Source organism: Erithacus rubecula, assembly GCF_903797595.1.
Source record: "Erithacus rubecula genome assembly, chromosome: 2".
Classification (NCBI taxonomy): domain Eukaryota; kingdom Metazoa; phylum Chordata; class Aves; order Passeriformes; family Muscicapidae; genus Erithacus; species Erithacus rubecula.
Window position 1 is genome coordinate 56935162 of NC_136685.1, and position 23193 is coordinate 56958354.

Here is a 23193-nt window from a genome sequence, read left to right on the forward strand (position 1 = left end):
TTTGGTGGCCTCCAGTGGGTCCTTGCTCCAGTGTGGGCTGCCTGCAGACACAATCCTCTCACGGTGTCCCTGTGCTTGCTACTTATTTTTCACAGGTGTCAGTGTATTGGGTTCTTTTTGATCAAAGCAGTTTTCTATATAAGGTCAGTGTTTTGCCAAATTTGCAAAAACACAGTTTAGCTCTGATTTTCCAAGGACCATTCAAATTTTTTTTTTTTGAGTGACCTACTTCTGCATGACTTGATGTTTTCAGAACTGTGTTTTTAAGACCTTGTTCTCTTAAAAGACTTTTTGTGCAAACAAACTGAGAGACGTTCTTTCAGTTTTTGCTTTGCACCAAACATTTTCTTCAATGTGTAGGATCAAAGTCATGACTTTTGTGTCAGGACTGTTAACTGCCTGGAAAATACATCATCTGAGAATTGCCAGTACTGAAATTTCCAAACCAGGTGATAAGATCAGCACTTTATACTGATATGCAGCTCCTAATTTGACCAGCTGCCGTTTCTCCTGATCTTTTCAAAATTTTCTCTTCATTAGTGATTCCATGCACCACATTTTGTCAAATAAAGTGAGGGCAAAAGTGCTTTAATATATCTTTGGCTGAACTTTCTACCTCACACAGGATCATATTCTTCTCCTTTTCCCCTTATCCTCTCCACCCCTGCCTAGATTTCCAACAACTAGTTATTTTCTTTTGAATTTTTCAAAGAAGCAATATATTTGTGAATAAGATGCAGTTTACTTCAGGATCATCTCTCTCTCACTTCTTACCAATTCTGAGAATGTACACATTCAAACCTCTTCTATTAAATGTTTTCTTGGTTTACTCAATAGTACAGAGATGATACAGATTGTTCAAATTTAATTGCTTCTTATTGTACTCCTTCACTGGGATATTTTCTTGTATCTAATGTTCCAGAGAAGAGAAGACAAAAGAATAGGGAACAGGAAGGTTCCAGGCATACAATGTTCACATGTAAATGATGCATCCCATTGTTTCTGCACATCAATTTACTGTCACAGTCTCTTTCTGTAAATATCTATTTTATTTTCCTCTTGTAATGCTGTCAGTAGGCAGGATCAAAAGAACTCATTCTTCTTGAGAGCCCTGCACATTGAGTCAGATGGATAAATACAACCTGGTAGATCCAAATGTGATAAGGGGTCTGATGATGAAGGCAGAAAAATGTCTTGCTCTAAAAGATTTACAAATCAAGTTTGCTTCCATATATCATAAAAGCAGAGAATGGTAGCATCATAACACTGACTAACACAAAAGTTATTATACAACATTTATGAGACTTTTATTTTCAAGAGAGGATTAGACCTATCATGTTATCCACTTATGACGGATCAAAATTTCATGCATTTACATTAATTCTTGGTAATGGAGAAGATGAATCTCATCACCAGATAAACTCTGAATGGGAGGCCTCCCATTGGTGTTGCTAATAACTATAACCTCCCTCTGTGCTGATGGTCTCTGGCTTAATGCAGTTCATTACAGAGCAATAGAAGATTAATTTTTTTTAAAGCGTTTGATAGAGAATTTATATTGCCTTTTATATTGCCATCATTATCTCTGTAATTTGGAATTCAATATGGGATAATTGTAAGAAAGCTTTTCTTCTCTCCCAAGAAAACTGCACTTGTGTGGCAGAGAAACCCTGTGTTTAGTGTGTGAAAGTAGAAGTAGCAGTGGAATGACCCATGTAACTGTACACCATATCTGTGCTTCTGCCCATTGGTTGAGCTGAAGTAGAATCACAGGATCATAGAATCACTTAGGTGGAAAAAAGCTCTAAGACCATCAAGTCCAACCATTAACCCAGCACTCCCAAGCCCACCACTAAACCACATCCCCAAGGGCCATATCTACACATCTTTTAAATACCTCCAGAGATCAGAACTCAACCACTTCCCTGGGCAGCCTTTTCCAGCGCTTGGCAAGTCTTTGCATGAAGCAAGTTTTCCTAACACCCAATCTAAACCTTTCCTGGCACAACTTGAGGCCAGTTTCTCTAATCCCACCATTTGTTGCCTGGGAGAGGACACCAAACCTCACCTGGCCACAACCTCTTGTCAGGCAGTTGTAGAGAGCAATAAGGTCTCCTGTGAGCCTCATTTTCTCCAGGCTAAACACCCACAAGCTCCCCCAGGCACTTCTCCTAAGACCTGTGCTCCAGACCCTTTACCAGCTGGAAATTTTAGTCTCTTTAATAGCAGGGGGTCTTTAAACAGTCAGAAAAGGAATTGTAATCAGTAGGAAGTAAAGCAATGGAAATTCAGGTGACCCCCTGTATACATATGTACTAGAGGCATTTTAGACAGAAGCATCATAAAGGTATAATGGGATTTCAACTTATTGAACCAAGAATACCCTCCCTCCACACTTTTCTTAAAGCAAAACATCATATGTTGGGATCACTTGGACTTGGTAAAAGGCTAGCAGAATGCTTGTGTAGAAAGTCTGATCAGAAGGTTGTAGCATTTGGGTTTGGCTTTCAAATCTCTGGATTGGTGAATTTGCCTCTAAAGGATAAGCAAAACACCATCCAAAAAAATCTTCACCATGTTTTGGTTTAAAAGTAATGATACAGGTCACTAGTTGCAGTAGATTTTAGGTAATTAGGGCAAAACCTCAGCAAATCTCTTCCAGGCCCTAAACTAACATACATCAATAATAAAATACAGTTCAGAAGTGAGTAGAAAGAAGAAAGCAAACAGCGTAAGTAAATTCAGTGGAATCAGTATTACCTATAATGGAGTAAAACTTAGTAAAACTTAGAGCAAAATTTAAATGTCACATAGGTGATTACCCCCACAAGGTTTTTCCTTTCCACTGCTCCTTTTAACATCCCTTTCCCTTTAATAGTACTGCCTCTGCTTTGTAGCTGCTGCTTTAGCTTCTGTCTGATGTAAGTTCAGTGGAACTACTGCTGCCTCTTCTCCAACACAGCAGCAATCCTCTTTCTTTTGCTATTCTTTGGTTGTGATTCTTCCTTTTAAGTGCATAGTTTCTAATAATGTGTTTGATGGCTGCTGTTGGGCTTTTAGCAGAGATATCAATGAGAATGTTAGAAGAAGTATTATTTTTTAAGTTTATGATGAAAAGAACAGTGAAATAAGACGTTATATAAAAATTGTCATGAAGAAAAAAGATATTGTGAGTGTTCAGTAGTGTACAGGCTTTCTTCAAGCTTAAGGTGTTTTGTTGCAACCAATATCAGCACCTCCATCTGTGAATCTGTGGGTATGTGCAAATTCATGTGCACTCCAGAAAAGGCTGCTGGATTAGAAAGGAGTAATTGGAGCAATACAGAATAAAAGTCTCTCTTTCATCTTGATCTGTATTACTTTTATATTCCTCACTAATGTAGCACTTAGGAATTTAGTCTGATACTGCAGCTACAAATTATTCTAAAACTTTCTCTGAATAAAGAAAAAAACTATACCTCTTTCTTCAGCTAATGCTAAAGTCGAATTTAGTGCAATGGAATTAATTGGATGCTACATTAAGAACTTAATACAAGTTTGTGTATAGTTATTTTTCTGATCTTTATGGTAAATTTTGACAAACGAAGTAGGAGTACAAAATTCTTGCAGAGATCCTCACCCAAAGTCATTTTACTGTGAAACCCTGGGAGGCTGCATATAAAATCCCAAAGGTAGATATATCTTTCTAGGCAGTTGTGCAGTGTCTCTGTAGTTTCCCCTGAACTATAAACAGAATTTATCACTGTTTCCTATCCAGGAGGTAGAGAGTATATCAGGGAGGTGCAAACCCACATAATAGGCTTTCATATCTTCCAAAGAAACAAAATCACTGGAAGACTGGAGGCTGGAGAAGCTGGATTGTGAACATTGCCAAAAGTGGCATTATGGTTCAGACCCAGAGTACTGACCTTGCAGCTGCCTCTTATATACACACAAGACTTTGGAACTGAACCTACTGTGGTTTCCCTCGTGCCACCTTCCCATCCTGTCTTGACACCAAGGTATGGTTTACTACATCTGGATGCTTTGCTTACCTTGCCAGGTGGTGTCTATGAAACCAATGGAACTTGGGAACTAAGGCAGTTTTGCATCCTGTTTTTTCTCTCCATGGGATACTCTTGCCATGTGTCATTAAGCTGGTTCCAGATGTCAGCTGATGTGCTGTCCAACCCTGCTTGGGCTTTGGCCCAACCAGGTCACCCTGCAATCCTCCAGAGCAGCCATGCCCCTAATCCAGTCCATCCCTTCCTGCATCTGAACTTTACTCCCAGGGTTTACTTCACACACTGATTTTCTGTATGAACAGCACTGTCACAAACTCTGCCTTCATCATTTCTCTGAGTCCTTATGGGATAGTCTTCTCTTCTCTCCTTAATTAGTGGAATTCCCACATCCTCTTTTGGAGATGCCATTTGTGTCACTGTCTCCAAAGTTCTGAGCTTTGTTTACTGCCTCAGTCCTGAGGCTCTGATCTGCTTCTTCCAAATAGTACCAGCACTGTAAGTAATTCTTTTTCTTGTGTTAGAAAACACATTTCAGAAACAACACAGCCGCCTGAATTGCCTCGTGTCATCAGCAGAAAGATGAACACAATAAATTGTTTCACAGAAAACAAATTATGCTCATGATGAAATATCACATCTGTCTGGGAAGTTGATATGTGTGTTTTACAACAGTATGAAATCTGATTTGGAGCTCCTCCTGACATTTGCAGAGCAAAATTTCCAAATTTCACAGCAAATGACACCACTATCAGAGTCATCTTCATAGCTGCTGTAACAAATGAACTTAAGTGCTAGCCAAGGGGAACTGAATTTACTGTCTGTAAAAAATAAGATTTAGGAAAATGCACCTCAGAAACAAAGATTCTATTTCAACAGCAGGACTGCAAGAGCACAGGCAGGCCTGTCAATTACCAGGACATGGCTGCCATTGCAAGGGCTGAGGACATTGGAAATGTCTTTGACTTTTCAGCTCTTTTTTGGTGACACACTGTGATAGCGGCTTTGGGGTTTCACCAGGCATGCACAGAATATTTCACAGGGGACAGAAACACACCTTAAGTGCATCTTCCACAAAACAGCCTCTGACATGTGAGCCTTCAACTTTTAGGGTGCTCTGCAAAACAGCTTTACTAAATTTCTGGATGAGATACATGGAAATGAAATAACCAGACACTAAAAATCCTCCCCATACATTGTATGGCCAAATGGAGTGTTCCACTAATCTCATGCCCACCCATTTTTCATCAGGCAGTGATTATTATCCTTTTCCACACCCCCTAATTTACCAGCTCATTTTTCTTTGTGTCTGCTGCTCAGGTGTTCACTTGTTCTTCCTCGCTGAGCACCTTTATCTCCAGAGTGACCTTGGTTTCATTTTACTGCTTCTGTTTCACATCTGGAGAGGGTCTGTGTCCCAGACAGCATCTCCATTTTCACACCTACAGTAAATGCTGTCACCTCTCTGCAAAACTTCCTTAAATGTGGACTGAGACCATCACAAACTTGTACACATGCAGAAGAGGGGAAGGCAAGAACCCAAAACCTTGTACTGAGGATAATGAAGCCAAAAATCATGATCCTGCAGCAAACCCTCTTATTTTTGTTTTCCCCTTTACATACAAACCTGTGATTTTCTCCCTTGCTTGTGCTGCCAGCAGCCAGCAGGCTGTGCTGAGGGATCAGTTTTCTCCTTTATGAACATGCTGATATCTGTTTGCAGAAGCTGTTTTCCCACTGGCAGTACAAGAACTTTTTTGTCTGTCCAGGACTGAAAGCACTTTGCAAGAAATGGAAAGGGGAAAGATACGGTTTCCCCATCAAAATAACAGAGCAGTTTGTCACTGTACACTGCATCCCATGTACTGCCAAGGCTTCTGTTAGTCAATTTGAAACATCTCCTAGTGACAACGAGGCTATTTCTTGAGAGCAGGAAGATAATGCAGGAACTTTCTCATTGGCAGTAGGCACTTTCTTCCAGCAATAAGAAAAAGTCACAATAAGAAGAAGAATCATGACTGAGCCATTCCAAAGAAGCAGTGATGAAATAGGGTCAGATGCTGGGGACAGAGCCTTTGCCCTCTGTGTTGCCAGTGGTCATGCTCATCCCAAACTCACATGAATCAAGCCAAATAAAGTCCAACAGGTTTTTTTAAGCAGACAAAAGACAAATGTCCAAATTATAATGAGCAATTCAGTGATACCTTGATGAAACAACGTTGGAGCAGCTTATGTTTCTTGCCACCACAAGAGGGTGTAAAGTAAAAGCAAGAGCCAAACGAGGCAGCCCAAGCCAGTGAGGTGAGGTGAGGTGAGGTGTTGCAGTAGGCATAAGGGTAGGCATATGGTGCCCCACTGCCTTTCCTGTCAGCATTCCCAGCAAGCCTGCCAGGAAGGATCCTAAAGAAAGATATCATTGGATGCTTTTTTGTAGAGTCTTGTACTCAGGCCCAGAAACCAAATTTTTGGCCGTGCATTAGGCACTGAAAGCAAGAGCACAGGCTGAGATCACATGAAAACTGTTTGTTCAGGTTGTCTTCATGACTTCCTGTCTAGCAGGGGGGAAAAAAGAGAAATCATTGCTTGGTGGAAGAAAAGGTATAACTTTGTGGGAACTTGAGCCAAGTTCTACTTCTGAAAGGAAAAAGTCCCTCTCTTCCCTGTCATTTACACAGCTCTTCTTCCTTCTGCTTCTGCCTACAGAATCCAGCTGCTTCCATTCTGAGGGGCACTGAACCTCTCCATAAAGGCAATTTTAATTATCATTACTGTCGATGAGTATCCAGCTTGCTGTGTCTATTCCCTGCTGCTTGATTTGGCTGAGCTGACAGAGGTTATAGGTTCCAAATGATGGTCTGATTAGCCCAAGGCAAGCAGTGAGAGCATGTAGAAAGTTGGGGGAAGAGAGATGACAAAGACAGGGACATTCTTTTTCTGGCTGAGCCCTTAGGACAAGCTCATTTCCTAGGAAACACACCTTCACCATACTGCTACCTGGCTGGCCCATCCAGCTAAATTGAAACACTTTTGACAAAAATACTTATTTCTTTTAATTAAAACAGGCTGCTCTGTGGCCTTAAAAAAAAGTAATAATATTCCATACTTGCCAGAAGAGACTAATCTTCCTAAAGGGTGCCTACAATAACCAATTAAATAGAGTTAACTAATTTAAAAGCAGTTTCAAATATCACATTGTGAACTAGTAGAGGGCATTCCTCAACCAAACCATTCATTTTCTCTTCCTCGTTCCAGATCATGCAACATAATAATAATATTAGTCCCACAGGGAAATTGCTTGTTTAAAGAACCAGCAAAAATTTATTTCATTCTATAGCAGTAAATTGAAAAATCTGCAGTGAAAATAAAAATTAAAAAAAGGCTGAGCAAAATATTCTCTCATTTCAGTGTTTAATTGACAAGTGCAAACATAAGGCCCTCTTTCTGCAAGATGTGTGTATCATTCCATGAAAACCAATTCACACGTGTAGGCAACAAGCAGTAAAAAGGCAGCGCTGAACGCCAACATTGGGCTGCGAATTTTAAACCAGTGGAGGGGGGAAAAAAAAGAATCAGCAGATAAAATACCAAATCTGGATTCCATGTACTTTCATGGTGCTGCAGGTCCTGTCACTGCCTGATAGAAGTCCTTGGAAACATAGATAGTACAGAGGAAATATTCCTCTGTGCATGACCTTTCCTCTCTACACAGAGCACAGTGTGACAGAAACACCCATTCTTCCTTTGGGCCAGTTCTCAGCACTGAAAGATGAAATTACAAGAGTGCTGGGATTTGTATGCACAACTGGCTTCTCACCAGGTCAGTTATTTTGCTAAACACTCATAAATATTGTGACTTATATTAATCTCTGCTAGACTAGAGCTAGTTTTTATGCTTGTGGGAGTGGGAGATGTGCTTCCATGTCCTCTTTTTATTTTTAGTTGGGAGAAGACAAAACTGCCCTAAACAACTTTAAGAGTCAGAGTCATTTGGGAAGGTCCTAAAGCATCTAGGACAAAGAGAGTGGTTCCTAAGCTATGGTATGATGACACAAACTCTTTGCCCAATAGAATGGTCATTCACCTACATCTTCAAAATGGACCTCATGTGGACCATATGGGGTGCATAAGCTTCAGACACTGGTAGCTACAATGCTTTCCCAAGAAAATGGATTTTCTCTATTACAGGCTGAGTAATCTAAAGTCAGCCAGATCATACATCAAGGCTGTTGAGCTATCAAAGAATTACATGCATATTTCATCTTTAACTTGCTGCCATCTTATAAACCACTCCCTTTGGATTTTTATCAGGAGGAAATAAATTAGGAAAATAATAATTTTTCCAGAGCAGACAGGTCTTGGAACTTCTCCCACAGCAAATTCCAAGGAATGTAGTACTCTTTTCAACACCTTACAATCATTTTTCAGTGCTGAAATGCTTAGCTTTTGGCAAGCTCAGCTCCTACTACTCTACGCAGAGATGATAATTTCAATATGATCTAAGCTTCGAGTTTTTCTCTTCTACTTTCCTTTATTTTCCTGTTTCTGTTCAGAATGAAGGCAGTTTTTAAAAAATGCAATAATGTTGAAGTTTGAAGCAAACCAAAATGGGATAAATCTTCAAGCATCAAGGAAATGTTCATCTTAAAATGTCTGCTGCTTTGAAATGCCCCACACAAAACAGGAAATTCCACTTTGGCTCTACTACAGTAAGAAAACCTCTTTGGCTTCCTGTTAGCAGAAAGACATGTCTCATATAAATGAAGTAAACTCAGGCCCTCACTTGGTGACAATAATTTTGAATGACTAAACAGACAAAAGATTTTTTAAAAGTCCAAAGTCCAAAAAGTTTAAAAACAGAGTTTTTGGTATTAAATCTGTAATAGACATGTAAGCTTACAGGCTCACACAATAGACATAATACACCCATAATTTTTCCAAGTTAGAAATAATTTTAATTTCAGAATTTCCACAGCATTTTAAATCAAATACCAGGTTTTTTCTTCCCCTACCTCCTTGACTGTCCCAAACCAGCCTTTTCTCTCAATATGATGGTTTCCTCCAAAATTCAAATTTTTTGCAAAAACGAGAAGTGGCACATTATTTATTCCTGTTTAATCCTGGTATCAGTTATGGTAGAGTTAATTTCTTCTTCAGCAGCTGTTACAGTGCTGTTTTGGATTCAGAATGAGAATGGTATTGATAGCACACTGATGTTTTGGTTTTTTTGCTGAGATGTGTTTATCTTAAGGATATTTTTCCTTGTTTCATTATCTGCCAGTGAGGAAATACACAGAAACCCAAACTGGCAGGGAGCATAGCTGAGACAGGTGACTCCAATTGACCAAAGGGATATTCCACACCACAGAACATCATGACAGCTATATAAACCAGAAGGAGCTACCTGGAAGTGGAGGCTGATATGGGTTTGGGAAGAAGGGTCTGGCAGCTCAGTGGGTGGTGAGCAATTGCATTGTTCATCACTTGTTTGGGTTTCTTATCTTTTTGTTTTCATTATTATTTGCCATTATTGTTGGTGTATTTTACTTTATTTTAAATTATAAAACCATTCCTGTAATAGCATACGAATTTTACTTCAATTCTACTTCCCATTACACAGGGATGGGGAAGGAAAAGACAGGGGGGCTGAGCAAACAACTGCATGGTGTTTCATCTTCAGCTGCACTTAAAACCATGACAAGGTGAAACCCTAGCATTGATTGAATTATCAGAGCTAGATGTAAAAATTATTCACAATCCCCACATGAAATCTCTTCCATCATAGGAAAGGAAATGTGATCCCACCTCATTATGGAATCTCATGAGATGTGCACCACCAGAACAGAGAGATTTGATTTCCAGAAAAGCTGCAGAAACAGTTGAAATTAGATATTGTTACCAGGAATTCCAAAATCTCCATTGCTAGACTTACTGCACCAACTGCATTACTGACAGAGGAAGAATAGTGCGTGTGCACATATCCACACACACATACTTTCTCCCAAAACTTATATAAAACATGTCCCTTGAGCCAGTTGGTTAAAGACTTCTTGACATTCACACACTAGGGATGCACAGCTCCCTATGCTATGAGTCAACAGTGCAGGTCTTCCAAATCCAGACCAAGAAATAGCAGTTGCTCCAAGCCCCACTGAGCAGAGCACAGACTTGTCCAGTTTCTCCTGTTGAGGCAGTTTCCCACTGGAGCTGTCAGCTTGTGTGTAATTCTATCTCTGATTATGGCTTTCACGCTGCTGATGAACCCAGGCAAAAATTGTCACAGTAATTAACAATGCCAGAAAATTAATCCTGTTTCACTGCAATTTTCACTTCGCATTTTCCACGCTTTCCATTATTTTGAGTCTAAGTAGCTGGAGAGAGTGGAGTTAAACTTCCTGCACAGTACTTGCATAAATCCCATACATTTGTTTTCCTGAACAAAGAAATTTGTTAAAATCATAACTGGGATTAGAGTAACCCCATTCAAGAATTTTCTATTCTTTTCCAAGCAGTGATAGAGCGCATTCTCAGCAGGTCTCCAAAACCTCAATAGTTCAACAATAAGTATCTACTGACCATCTGAAAGAGAGTAATTTAAAAGCAATTTTAGGCTATGTAATCTGTCAGAACCAATAGTAGAGTTTGGACAGTCCAAGGGCATCTCTTTGTCTCTAGATTTGGGAAAGCTGCTTTGTATATTGTTATACAAGTACAGTGTGAATAAAGCCAACATATCATGTACAGGCCACATAGGCTTTTCTTTAAATACTGCAAATCTGCTTCAGCAATTGGAGTTGACTCTGCCTTTGCTCAGAACTGCAAGGCACTGACTTGTCTGGCCCAGCTCAACAGGCCATGTAACCATGTGCTTCTTTTCAACATCTAAGTGAAGATGCTTTTGAAGGAAAATGGTGTTTACATTCTTTGTTTCATGAAAAACTTGCATGTATGATAGAAAACGTACATGCAATTTGACCTCCAATATTTAGCAATTCCTTAGCACCAGGTAGTTAAAAATGAAATGGACCAAGCAGGTTAATCCCTACACTCCTAAGTTTCAGGGTGCTCTCAGCAGTGAATTGACAGCATTTCAATGGCAATGGTGGAAGAATTATTTTAAAAACCCAAAAACAAAAGAAGAACTAAAAAAGCAACCTAAAAATGGGCTCCATTTTTAAGATACAATTACTCCAAATTGCACCAGGTATTAAGTTTGTTTAACTTCCACCTAGAATTAGTGAAGTGATGAAATCACCACTAATATGATGATTTCCTGCAAAGAATAGCTTTTTAACCATCCAGGATTTTGCGTTTGCTTCCCCATTTAATCATTTTCATCTATTTCCTTGCCTCTATTTAAAAAGAAAAGCTTCTGAGTATTAAAACTGCAATATCAAACTAATCACTAGAGAGGTGGAAAAGATTTTATATGTTCCCACTAACACCATTATCTTTTCTCAATAAAACATAAAATGCACAGACAGATGAATACAGCTGCATCTCTATAGAATATTTTGGTTTAAAAGATAAACTGTATTGAATAATGGCAAAGAATATCTTTATGAAATAGCAACAGAAATGCAGATTGTCACAGTTCCTGTAGTGGCATTAATTTGGGAATGGTGGACTAATTCTTGCTTTTCAAAATTCAGCACTCTGCAAAATTCCTTACTGCAGAAGAGAAAAGCCCAAAACCTTGTACTGAGGACAATGAAGCCAAAAAACACGTGATACTGCAGCAAAACCTCTTATTTTTTTCCCCCAAAGGGAATCTTGAAACTTTCTAGAAAACTTTTTTCAGGTCCTAAATTGTACAGATTTTCTTAATCTAAAACTCAGAGCTAGAAAAGTAGAAGAAAGATTCATGGCAGATGTCTCCAGGTAATCTCAGCTGTAGAGCCATTACTGTGATCTCTAATGGGGGAACACAAAAAAAGAGGCATTTCAAGTCAATCTGTAAGCACTTATAACTGGGTGGGCTTGGTCCACATGTGCCTATTTATATTAGGAAATTCAGTATGTATAAATATATAAATAAAACATCTATACAGTACATAATGACATTCATATAAGCCATAAAATTACATATATTTACAAAAATACTTGCAGCTTTGTTTTACACTTCCAGGTCCACACTAGGAATACAGTTATTTAGCTTCTGGCTTGTGAATATGATCACCTTCCTGAAATTGGACTCTGGGATGAACTTGTACCTTATATACTCCCAATCGTCAAAAGCAAGAAAGAAGAACATAATTTTCCAAGTAATTCTGCCAAGTCCATAAGAAAAGTTGAAACTTGTCTCACTGATGAGTAAATTACAGTAAGCAAAAAACTGAGAGACCTCTTCTTCATGTAGAAAGACAGTACCTTCTTGGTCTGGACCATAAATAAAGTTGAAACTCATAAAACATCAGGCAGAGCCCAAACCTTGTGCCTGGCAGCTCTCTACAGTATGAACTCATGCATAATTGCTCTTCCATTTGTCACAGCTGGAACTGGTAGAGTGGTGAAAGTAAATGGCTACAGAGATCAAAATGTATACATCAGTTACCTTAGAAGGTAAAAAGGTAGACTTCATCCTTGTTGCATGGTTAAAACAATCCCAAGGACCTCATATTTATACAGTACATATCACATAGTACTGTGTCCTCCAGGAGTTGGACACTTGTAATTTTCTTCTCCAAAAACTGAAAAACATTGCTGCTTTTTTAAATAGCCTTCTTACATATGCAGGCCACGTTTAGGCATGCTTTTTTGGGGAACCTGGGCAAGTTTGGCAAATTTGCCCCTTTGGCAATAAGTGAGCTCTGCAAGACCATTCTAAACTTTGGAGAATGGGTTGTTTTCCTCTTGAAACATACTTTCAAGAAACAAACCTCAAGATACAGCAGCTTAAATTGCTTGTACATGAAGACCCGTGGAGAAAAATCCTGCCATGTGCAAGATCAAATAGCACTTTCAGTGACTGGCTGTGGAGTCACCTCTTGCTCCTCACTATTCTCTGTGGGCATGTCCTGGACCTCCTGCTGCTGATAAATATCTTGGACCAGCATGATGTTTGTGCTCCTCCACTCTCTGTACTTCACCGCTGTCAACTTTGGGTCGTCCAGCAGCTGGTTAATTGTGGCCAGGTCGTGTTCCTTACACTAGGAAGAGAGCAAGTGGTTATTTCCACAGAAAATGTCAAGATAATTGTCCCTAACAAAAACATTCTGGGAACATTAGACTCATGTCTAATGGAGATGGCCAATTACCCATCCTCCTGCAGCTTGTTTCCCATTTTTAGAGCATAGGTCATCAAAGTTACATCTACAGCAAAAATTCTTCTCAGTTAAAGGCAAGTTTTGATTTCATCTAGATTTTTTTATAGGCTTAACAAAACTTGATGAGAGAAGATTCATGTGAAAATTACATATTGTTATGCTGTCTCTCAACAAGACAGTGCTTGCATGAAACTAGACACAACAGCATTTATTTCTGTAATTCACAGCAGTTCTAACTTTCTAAAAAAATACTTATTCCATGCAATAAATGTCTCTTCTCTGGGAGCTGGACTGAACATAACTTTGGATATAATTTGTGCAACTTGGTTCCCTTGTAAGATGTGAGCAGTGACTGAAACTCTGTATGTCACAAAACTACAGAATGGCTGAGCTTGGAAGGGACCTCTGGAAGTCATTTGGTCTCAAACCCTTCCTCAAACACAGCAACCTATTGCAGGCTGCCAGGACTGTGTGCAGATGACTCTTTAATATCTCCAAGGATAGAGACTCAACTGCTTCCCTGGATAACCTGTACTTGGTCACCCTCACAGCAAAAAAGTGTTTCTTGATATCCAAGGGAATCCTTCTGTGTTTCAGTTTGCCCCCTCACTTTTGGTTCTGTCACTGGGCACCAGTGGAAATAGCCTGGCTCTGTCTCCATTCCACTCTCCTTAGACACACTGATGTTCTTTGATGTCCTCACACATTGTGGCATTACAAACCACTTTGCTTTTCCAACTCATACTGCCTATCCATGCAATGGACCACAGGTTAGAGAAGCCCCAGCTAGCAATGGAGACACTACGCTGCACTAACAAAATTTGACACTTTTGCCAGGCTCCATCATTCCAGTCTGTGTGTGAAAGTGATGGAATAGTTCCTCTACACATCTTCTCCTGCTGCCACCCATTCATCTCACCCAAGGGCACCCTGTGCTGGTGGGTGCCTTGAAAACACCTTGAAAGTGCTCCCACACATCTATTTCACCTTCTGATAGCAGCAATCAGCTGTTTATAGATCAATATCCCACTACTACTCTAATGAACCTTCAAGGGCTCCAATCTCTGTGATGCTTTCGCTGCTTTTTAAACCCAAAAGCTCGTTCAACTGTATTTTACATGCCCTACCCTCAAGAACCAGTGCCAACTCTTTTAATAAGACTTCTGCCATTGATGCAGGAATATGTGCAGTTAGCTTAAGAGAAGAGGGGATAGGGAGGTAAGGGAGAGGAGGGTTTCTATTGGATAAACTTGGCAGCAAAAAGCCATGCCATGGAATGTCTCCTGTAACACTAAAATTATTTCCCACATTCACTAAGACTGTGATGCATTTGCACATAGTTTCCCTCTCTTCCAAAGTGTTCAAAGCATGTTCTGTTAATGAGATATTGTGGCAGCAACATTAATGTTGTTAAATATATGGAGTCAAAAGTCTAAAATTAAAATTGCATTGAGACTCACATAAATCATTTCTCAAACTAATAGGTTTTTAATTGAAGCAGAGTACATATGGATCAGAAGAAAAAAAAATCCTGATTTTTAAATTTCCAGTAGATTATTTCCAATTATCTTACATCTTATATTCTACACTAATAAAATTTACTTTAAAAGCATGTAATTCCACTGATGTAAAGAATATGGCACTTCCCCACTGCAGGCACTTGAGTTTCAGACAGGCTAACTTAAACACTGCCATGTACAGCACTCTGTTCTGTGTCTATGAGAAAGTGTCTGTGCTTTTTTATTTGTCTTGTCAATACTCCAGTTTCTTAGTTTGAAGGGAGAAAAAAAAAAAAAAAAAAAAAAAAAAAGCAAAGAGATCAATATATTTTATATGTTATGAACACTCCAAAACTTATTTTTTTCATGTTAAATGCAAGTGTTGGACAAGCTGAAGTTAATCACAACTAATAATACTCTCATGCTAAATCAATGCACTATTGTCCTCCTTGCTTATGTCTGTCATAAAAGCTTCCATTTATCTCCATACTAATGAAAGTGACTGTTCCACAAAATACAACTCCATTTTGCACAAACTCATTCCTAGATTCATTAATGAGGCTCCTGTCAGGGAAAACCTTGCAGAATGTTTCTGTACATAGCTTCCTATCTTATAAAATAGGCATACTTTTTAAACTAACTTTCTGCTGTGTGGGGGGGGGGGCTCACTTTGTTGCTGATGCAAATGAATACTTCTGTAGTCACTGCCACATCACTGAAAACTCTTCAAGGATACTAAGGAGAGACTTCACCAGGTCTCATATGGAGTCATGAAGAATGCTTTTCTTCCCAATTCCCTTCACAATTGTACTTTTCAGGAATTTCAGTGGAGGCTGAGGTGCCAAACCCAAGCCTCCCACTACAACTAATACTCAAACCAATGATTGTGCTTACATGGTAAGTTTTTAGAATCATAGAGCTGCTAAGGTTGGGAAAGACCTCTAAAGTCATCAAGCCCAACCATTTTACATGGATTCCCCAGCTTACAGTGCCTGAAGCCAAATACATCCATTTGAAACAAGATACTCAATTCCTGCTTCTAATGCATATGAAAAGAAACAAGTGAAGTCCCAAGTTTGCAATTATTCTTTTTTCTCCTTACAATATAAATGCTATGGTTAAGCTTTTTGTTTCCCTCAGTACCACTCAGGCTTTGAAATCCCCTGACATGATGCTGGCATAAATTTTCATATTCCAGACAGATTTACTGGCCCTTTCATGTAACATATCCTGAACCCCTGTACCCCTCCAGTTCATGATATATTTCCAACATAAAAGCAGGATGCTTTTGCTATTAAAAATATTTTAGTTACAGGAGGTCTTTACAATAGCTTTGGCACATCCTGTACATTCTCTGATAATCACATAAGGAAAACTTTTTTTGGCTCAGGGTCATTTTCGTGTCCTTTATCATCAATGTACTTTGTCTGCTCTTCCTTTTTTAAGGCTCCCCTGTTTAATGCACTTAGCTGAGCTTGCAAGTTTTCCAGTTAACTAAGAGTTTTCTTTATTAAATTTTCCAAATGGGCTGGAACTTCTGCAAGAAGAGTCCCTCCTGAGCTATTGCCTCTGCTTCCAGTTCAAACTGAACAACACAACACAGATCAGTATTCACAATGAAGCAGAAAAAAAAAAAAATTAAAAAACCTAACAAAATTCTCTGGGGCTTTCAGTAGATATGTAATTAGAATTTGGCTGAAGTCTATACTGTTTCTTTTTCATCCAAACTGGTTTTTTTTCTCTCAAGTTTTCCTTGGCAAGATCAGCAAACTCACCTTTAATGTGCTGTTGAGCATTCGAATTTTGTGGAGTTTCTCATTAATGGAGGGGTTTTTGCTGCGCTTGATGAATGATTTCCTCAGCTCCTTCTTAGTGGACAGCCGGCGGTCACCAATGGGAGACAGGCTTGCTTGCTCCAGTGACTTGTAAAGTCGCTCCATCTCATCATCATCATCACATTTTTCCTGGTCTGCAAAGAAAAGAATAAATTCTTTTATTATATATGAGAACATGAATGTTGCAGTTAGGGAAATTTCTAGGGTAATAATGCTATGAGGAAGACAAACTTACAAACTCACATGTTGCTAAGAATCAGGTAATGATCCAAACAGAAGTGAGCCTGCATCTCCACTAATAGAGTGCTGCCTTAACACTGAGTCTATCACAGACTTTGAACAAGTGTCAGTAGTTCTATGTTTGAATGAAATGACCCTGACAGCTTCTACAGCCATTCACCCCTCTCTGCTTGCTGCATGCAGTGAATTATGCTTCTACCTGGCAACTCATAGAGCAAATTCTCTTTGGTGTGCTGAATCAGCACCAGGTTTTGGTAATTATTGAAAACAGAGTTAAAAAAAAATATCAGCAATCAAAAGAAACATAGAAACATTTCAGGGGCCCCAAGAGAAGGTCCCTAGAAAACAGATTAAAGCAAGAATCCTTGGGGCATCCAGTGACTTGTCTCTGAGTTTCACAGATTGCAGCAGAGAATTTGCTTGCAATGCCTCACAACAAAGCCTTGATTATCTCCACCTTAATTATTCTGATGGCTCCCAAGCTGCAGGACTATTTCCAAGACAGAGTACACAAAAGAACAGCCGAGAATAGCATAAAATAAGATGAAAATTGAAGCAAAGGCATTTCTCAGAATAAAACAACTTAAAATGAACAGACTGAAACTAAAAATGTGCCAGGCATATGCAGGGGTGTTTTAGCAGAAGGCCATTTTTAGCAACAGACTTGTTCCTTGTCCTTCAGTCCACACAGCCTCAGTGATCTCTAAAGGAAAATCTTACAGCTATTGTTGTTTTCAGGGTGCTAATTAATCCCACAAGATCCACTTTGGATAATGTTTGGTCTTATATTGCTGGGGGCAGTGGTGATGGCTCTTCTCTGTTGAAGTCCTTTCTATTCCCATTGAACTGGCTGGGCACTTTTTCCTTTAAAGTTAAACATTTACTTTTCTAAATCATCTGCAGTCAGCAAATATATTCCAAGCAAAAAGAACAAGTCCTTCTGCTCACCCATGCTGCTGCAAATAGTCTTCTGCAATATGTCAGCATGCTAAGGAGGCTGCTTCTTATCTTTTCCATGTTTTATAAAGAACAGCATCCTCCTACATCTCTGTTCTTTCTAAATATTTAGATTATGAGAAAGGTTTATGATATGCTGCAAATATTTGCCTTCACTCTGTTTCTGGCCTATTCTTCCCTACTGCGTGATTATAAAAAGCCTACTGTAACTTGACAAAAACTAAATATAACTTCCAACATTGGTACATTGCTGGGGGAGGAAAAGGAGAACTGTTGTATATTTAACAAGCTGCAGGAAACAGGAAAAAAAATGGAAGTGTACGGCATAATACACGGCATTAGTATTTCCTGAAAGCTGCTGGCACATGCCATGAGCTCGTAATGACTAGTTTCCTGCCTACTTTCTTGGGATGAAGCAGCTGTTTGCTTCATTAGCCAGCTTCTCACAGGACTGGCTCAACTCTGCTGCAGAGATCACCCATCAGGACTGTGCACAGTAATACTTTGAGAGATAAATTGTTTCTTATCAGCTATCCAAGAAAGACTGTGTAAGAAGAAAAAAAAAAGGTTACTTCAACCCCATTCAGCAACTTTTAGATGAAGTCAACCCATAGAGGACTTAAGGTCCCTGCTCTGGACAATTTGAGGCTAACTCTTGACCTTCCTCAGTATCCTAAAAGGGTTACAGAGCATCCTGAGAAAACACCTTCACAGAACACTGTTCTTCCATGCTAAATATTCTGATATCTTCCACGCACTTGTGAGAAACTGTAAGGAGCACAGTAACACTCAGCACAGAAAAGGATGGAGCCAAACTCAGAAAAGCCCAGGAGAAGGCACCCAGACAATGCACTTGCTCAGCAAAGTGTACTCAGCTCCTGCAGACTTACAAGACTGCTACTTTGAAACTACTTTCCCATTCCTTATTCTTCCACCATTCTCATCCTCCAAGGGATTAATCAGGGTCAAGTAATTTCAAAGGGAAAAGAACGTGTCAGATTTTTCATATCTGGCGGATAAAGAAAGTGGCAGTAAAGCAACTAAATGGAATTTCAGCAAACTGCTGGAAAACAAGAGTGAGTGGAACTTACAGGTTGTGAAGAGCCATTGTGAGTTACATAGCACTTTTATCTCCATCTTTGATGAATTTCAACAAGTGAAAAAGAGTTAGAATTAATTAAACATTAGGATTAATGTTGTGGGTTTGTGTAGAACACTGTTGCTGACTGTCAGCATGTGGAAGGATATGTCTGCCAATAAACCTCTATAAACTGAGGCCAAACTATCTGTTACCTACCTGGAATTCTACCTTCAGTGTCCTGAGTACCCCTGAGCCAAGCTCAGAAAGAAAAAGCCATCATTTTGCAGGCTTGAAGCTGCCACTGAACGCACTAGATTAATGCTGTGAGACTGAAAGGGGGAGAGGTAATGGAACTGAAAAATCTCATTTAGTGGAACTAAAACACAATTCTGAGGCTTGATGCCATTTATCTGGAATTTCCCTCTAACGGGAGGTATCACAGACAGGAACAACCTCCCAGAGGTTCAGCATGCCTGTTCTTCACCTCCTCAATTTTCAGCTTCTGCTCTCCTGTCAGCCAACTTGCCACAGGCTGGGAGACATTAAGGTATTGAGACTTCCCATCTTGGAGCATCAGTACAGGAGCCTGTCTGAAATTTCAACTTTAATGCTCTTTAGGCCTACATAAGTGAAATTATTCAGAACTTTCAAAAAGCAGCTGTGAACGTTGATTGTTTCTCGGTGTAAAAATATAGAAATGTTTGGCAGAAATAGCATTTTGCATTAAAAACCACCTCCAACAGAACGTATCTGACTAAATTTATCTGAAATGTAAATATTTGTTCTCCCATTCTGCAACTGAGATCTCACAGACCCCAATTGTGTATTAATCACAGGGAAAAAAACCTCTGCTTCTTCCTCCTGTTCTTGCTACTCTTATGAGCTTCTTGTAGCTTTGCCAGCATCCCTGTTTCTGATTCTGCTAAAACTTTTGATGCCATTGGGAGAGGACGTATACACACAAGTCTGGGAAGTGCAGAGGAAAAAAAGTAGTAAGTGATTTTTGCCCTTGTCTACCTATCCACCCACAGCCCTTTTCCATAGCAGTAGTGGACTTTTTGATGGGAATACAAAGTCACCTCAGGGAAATCACATTTCCCACATAATTATGGAACAGAAAATATAGAAAAAAATTCAATTAGCTGAGCATAATTCAGGCAAACTCCTCACTGGCAAATGCAGAACTAAGGGAAAAAAGATTGGAAGAAAATAATAGGAAAACTTTTTTACCACAAACAATTAGATGCTATTGCCTGACAGTATAGTAGACTCAGCAGTGAGGGGTAGAATTTCAATAAACTGACTGAACTGGAAACAACATAAATAATTATCTCTTTTTCAGAGGGTTCAGAGAACCATAGCACCATAGTTTTCACTGTAATTTTTAAAGTTTTTTGATGAGAAACAAAACAATTGTTCAAGTTGTTTCTCCACACAATTGTTTTCACTGTAGGCACATTTCTTGGCTAGTCTCAGCCATGATCTAGCTATTTTCTTTAAATTTTGCAGAAGGAACAAAGGGGCTAGAGCACACCAGAGGATCTGTTCTGGCTATTACTGGCACAGGCAGACTCCAGAGAGGAAGAGGATGTCAGTAGAGAGAACAGAAGGAATTGAATGAATCCAGCTCCTATTTAACCAACTCCTTCCCACAAAACCAGCCCAGATAAAGTCCAAGATGTATTTGAAAAGCTGTCCAGGTTTGAAAATATCAGCACACACCAGATTTTCCACAGTTACTATGAACTAAGGTAAAATAAACCAGAAGTCATAAAATAAGAATGCCTTGCTAAGGTGCATTAACTTCATATGATTGTGAAACTCTCAGAAAATGCAAGTAAGGATCTTACTGCTGTAGTAGTAGATCCTTAAATACATAGAAACACACATTCCTATTTTCTTGTATAACCTCTCAGTTCCTGTGGGTTCTTTTAGCTATTACAGTTTTTGATTATAATGGTGATATGTCAGTCATATACTTTTTCTTCCAGTGGTTGCCAGAGGAAATTCAAAAAATGGAGTTTGGCTGGAAAGTGTATCTAACCATCATGGAGGGGCCAAGGCCAGCTTCTGGATCCAGTGCACGTAGTCAGACAGCTGTTTGTATTCTCAGCTGTTTCTTGTTTACCTTCCAGTTTATTTCCATCACAGGCAGCTTAGAATCTTTTGTCGCTGTGCATGTAGCAAGCTCCATCGCCTAAGTCTCAAATATTCCCACAAAGTAAATGAATGTATAATGTTGGTCTCCTTTCAAAAGAGAAAACTGATAAACTCCCCTTCTTTGTATCACTCCCTGGTATGTAACATCTCCCCAGTAACTGGCACAGAGAATTAATGCTGACCATGTTCATAACACCACTAAGTGTGGTCAGAAAGACTGTTAAAAATATCATATGTTATGGTTCCTTGCACCAGTTGCTTAGCAGAGCTCATTAAATAATTTCTGTTGAAACAATAATGCATTATCATTTAGTTGAATCTGTAGCTTTTCTTATGGAGATTCATCCATTTATTTCTGAAAAATGTTTATTTCCTGTTTAACACATCACTAAGGTTTCTTCACTGTTTTTGTACTTTTTCATGGTAAGCTTTTCCCACAAAACCACAGCTACTCTTTCTTCCTTCCAGGTACCAACTTTGGTAAATTTGGTAAATTGGTCTCCATTTCAAGACTTTGTCCAGCAAAACTCCTCTTCAGTTCTAGAAAATTTTCACCTCAACTCTAGGCTCTTACCAGCTACAAACAAAAATTCAACTTGTGGTTTTACCTTGAAGCACATGGTCAGAAAACAGTGTGGCAGGAGTTTTTTATCCTCACCAGGAGAAAGAGAGCAGAGACACACCTGTAGGCTCACTGGGGGACTGGGGTCAAAAACTATCAAAGAACAAAGATGTTCTGATGACAGCAGGGCCTTCTTCACACACAGGGAGCATGTGCTTTCAGGACAAATGTTGACAACAGACAGACATCTCCTCCTGGGTACAGTCTCATGACTCTGAAAAGTGTCAGAAATGTACTATCCAGAAGCACTGTAAAGCAGATTATAGTGGCTGCACTGAGGTAGGCTTTCTTCTTTTGAATCAGATAACAAACAAGGGTGTTCTTGCTAGTATTGCAAATAAGGAAAACTTGCAGCAAGATTTTACCCAACAACTTGAATTCATCTCACAGTATTCGTGTACATGCTGATCACCTAGCTGGAGAGGGAAATTCTTGGGGGATAAGCCACAGATCCAGAATTACATTCTTTTTGGTAATTTTCATTTGGAACCAAATTGTTACTTTACAAAAATCCTTCTTTTTCTACCTCATTCTCAAGTTGAAGAAGCTTAATCTCCTTATTTCCTAAATGTTTTTGAGTGACCACTGCAGTAGAGGGCCCCACACAGCAGCACTCTCCACACCCAGCCCATAATATCCAGGCTGATACAGGAAAGACAAACCTGTGTATGGTGTACATTTACTTAGTCAGCAATGGGTTATGATGTAGACAAGGACTAGTGAGGTTATACAGTTTCCATAGTGACTGTCTTGGTGAAATTATCTCTTTCTCAAATTCTGTCATGATCACCACTGTGTTTGGGAAAAGAATGTTCTCTGTTCTGCCATCAGGACTCCCCATAAACTAACCAGTGAGCAACAGAAGAGTTAATTTCCCCAGGAATAATCTTATGAAAATTAAACCATCTTGCACACAGCAGGAGTGTATACCAAAATATGCCTTGATTTACATTTTAATCCCATTTTATTGGCTAGCACAATTGAGCCTATCAAACTATAAGTGATTATGAATGTGTCATGCTAATTCTATAAAAGCATTTGTCACCCTTACATTACAATGGAAAGCAGTAACCTATGCATTATTACAGGATTTCTGACAATACCAGAGGAATATATTCTAAGCAAAAGTTTAGATTTCTGAAGAGCAACCACTGAATCTTTGTCAACAGGATCTATAAGTCACTATGCCATTTATGACCTACATTCCAACAATCAACTTTAATGTCCCTAGTAATGTATTCCAAAGACATTACTTTATCAAATTTAACCCAGAAGGTAAAATTACAGAAAACAATATATTTAATTTGTCTTTGTGACATTTTCATTAGGGACTCCATATCTACCAGCCCCAGCCTTTCCATAACTTGCAAAGCCAGAATTAGGGGAATTAGATTCCACAGTAACTCAAAGCACAGCACTCTTTTCCAATACATAAAAACAGCATATATGCTCACTCTGGATTTTAATTCTTTCTAATCTTCATTGTTGCAGAATTTTCTAGCAGAGAACCTGACAAAATGGATAAGGTAGGTGAG

At 39.1% G+C, this 23193-nt stretch overlaps 1 protein-coding gene across 6 annotated transcripts in view; it reads right to left on the bottom strand.

Moving 5' to 3' along the window:
• Window positions 1-7157: 7157 nt before the first annotated feature.
• Window positions 7158-23193, bottom strand: part of IPCEF1 (interaction protein for cytohesin exchange factors 1) — an 84230-nt gene continuing 68194 nt past the window's right edge. For 5 of the 6 annotated variants that reach the window (XM_079331710.1, XM_079331713.1, XM_079331712.1 and 2 more), the window contains 2 exons: window positions 16539-16732; window positions 10411-13147 (listed from right to left, as the gene is read on the bottom strand). In XM_079331710.1, coding sequence (XP_079187836.1) covers window positions 12947-13147; window positions 16539-16732 — 395 coding nt within the window. In that variant the 3' untranslated portion in view covers window positions 10411-12946. Of the gene's footprint in view, window positions 13148-16538; window positions 16733-23193 lie in introns of all 6 variants that reach the window. The other variant, XM_079331714.1, reaches the window with a different exon arrangement.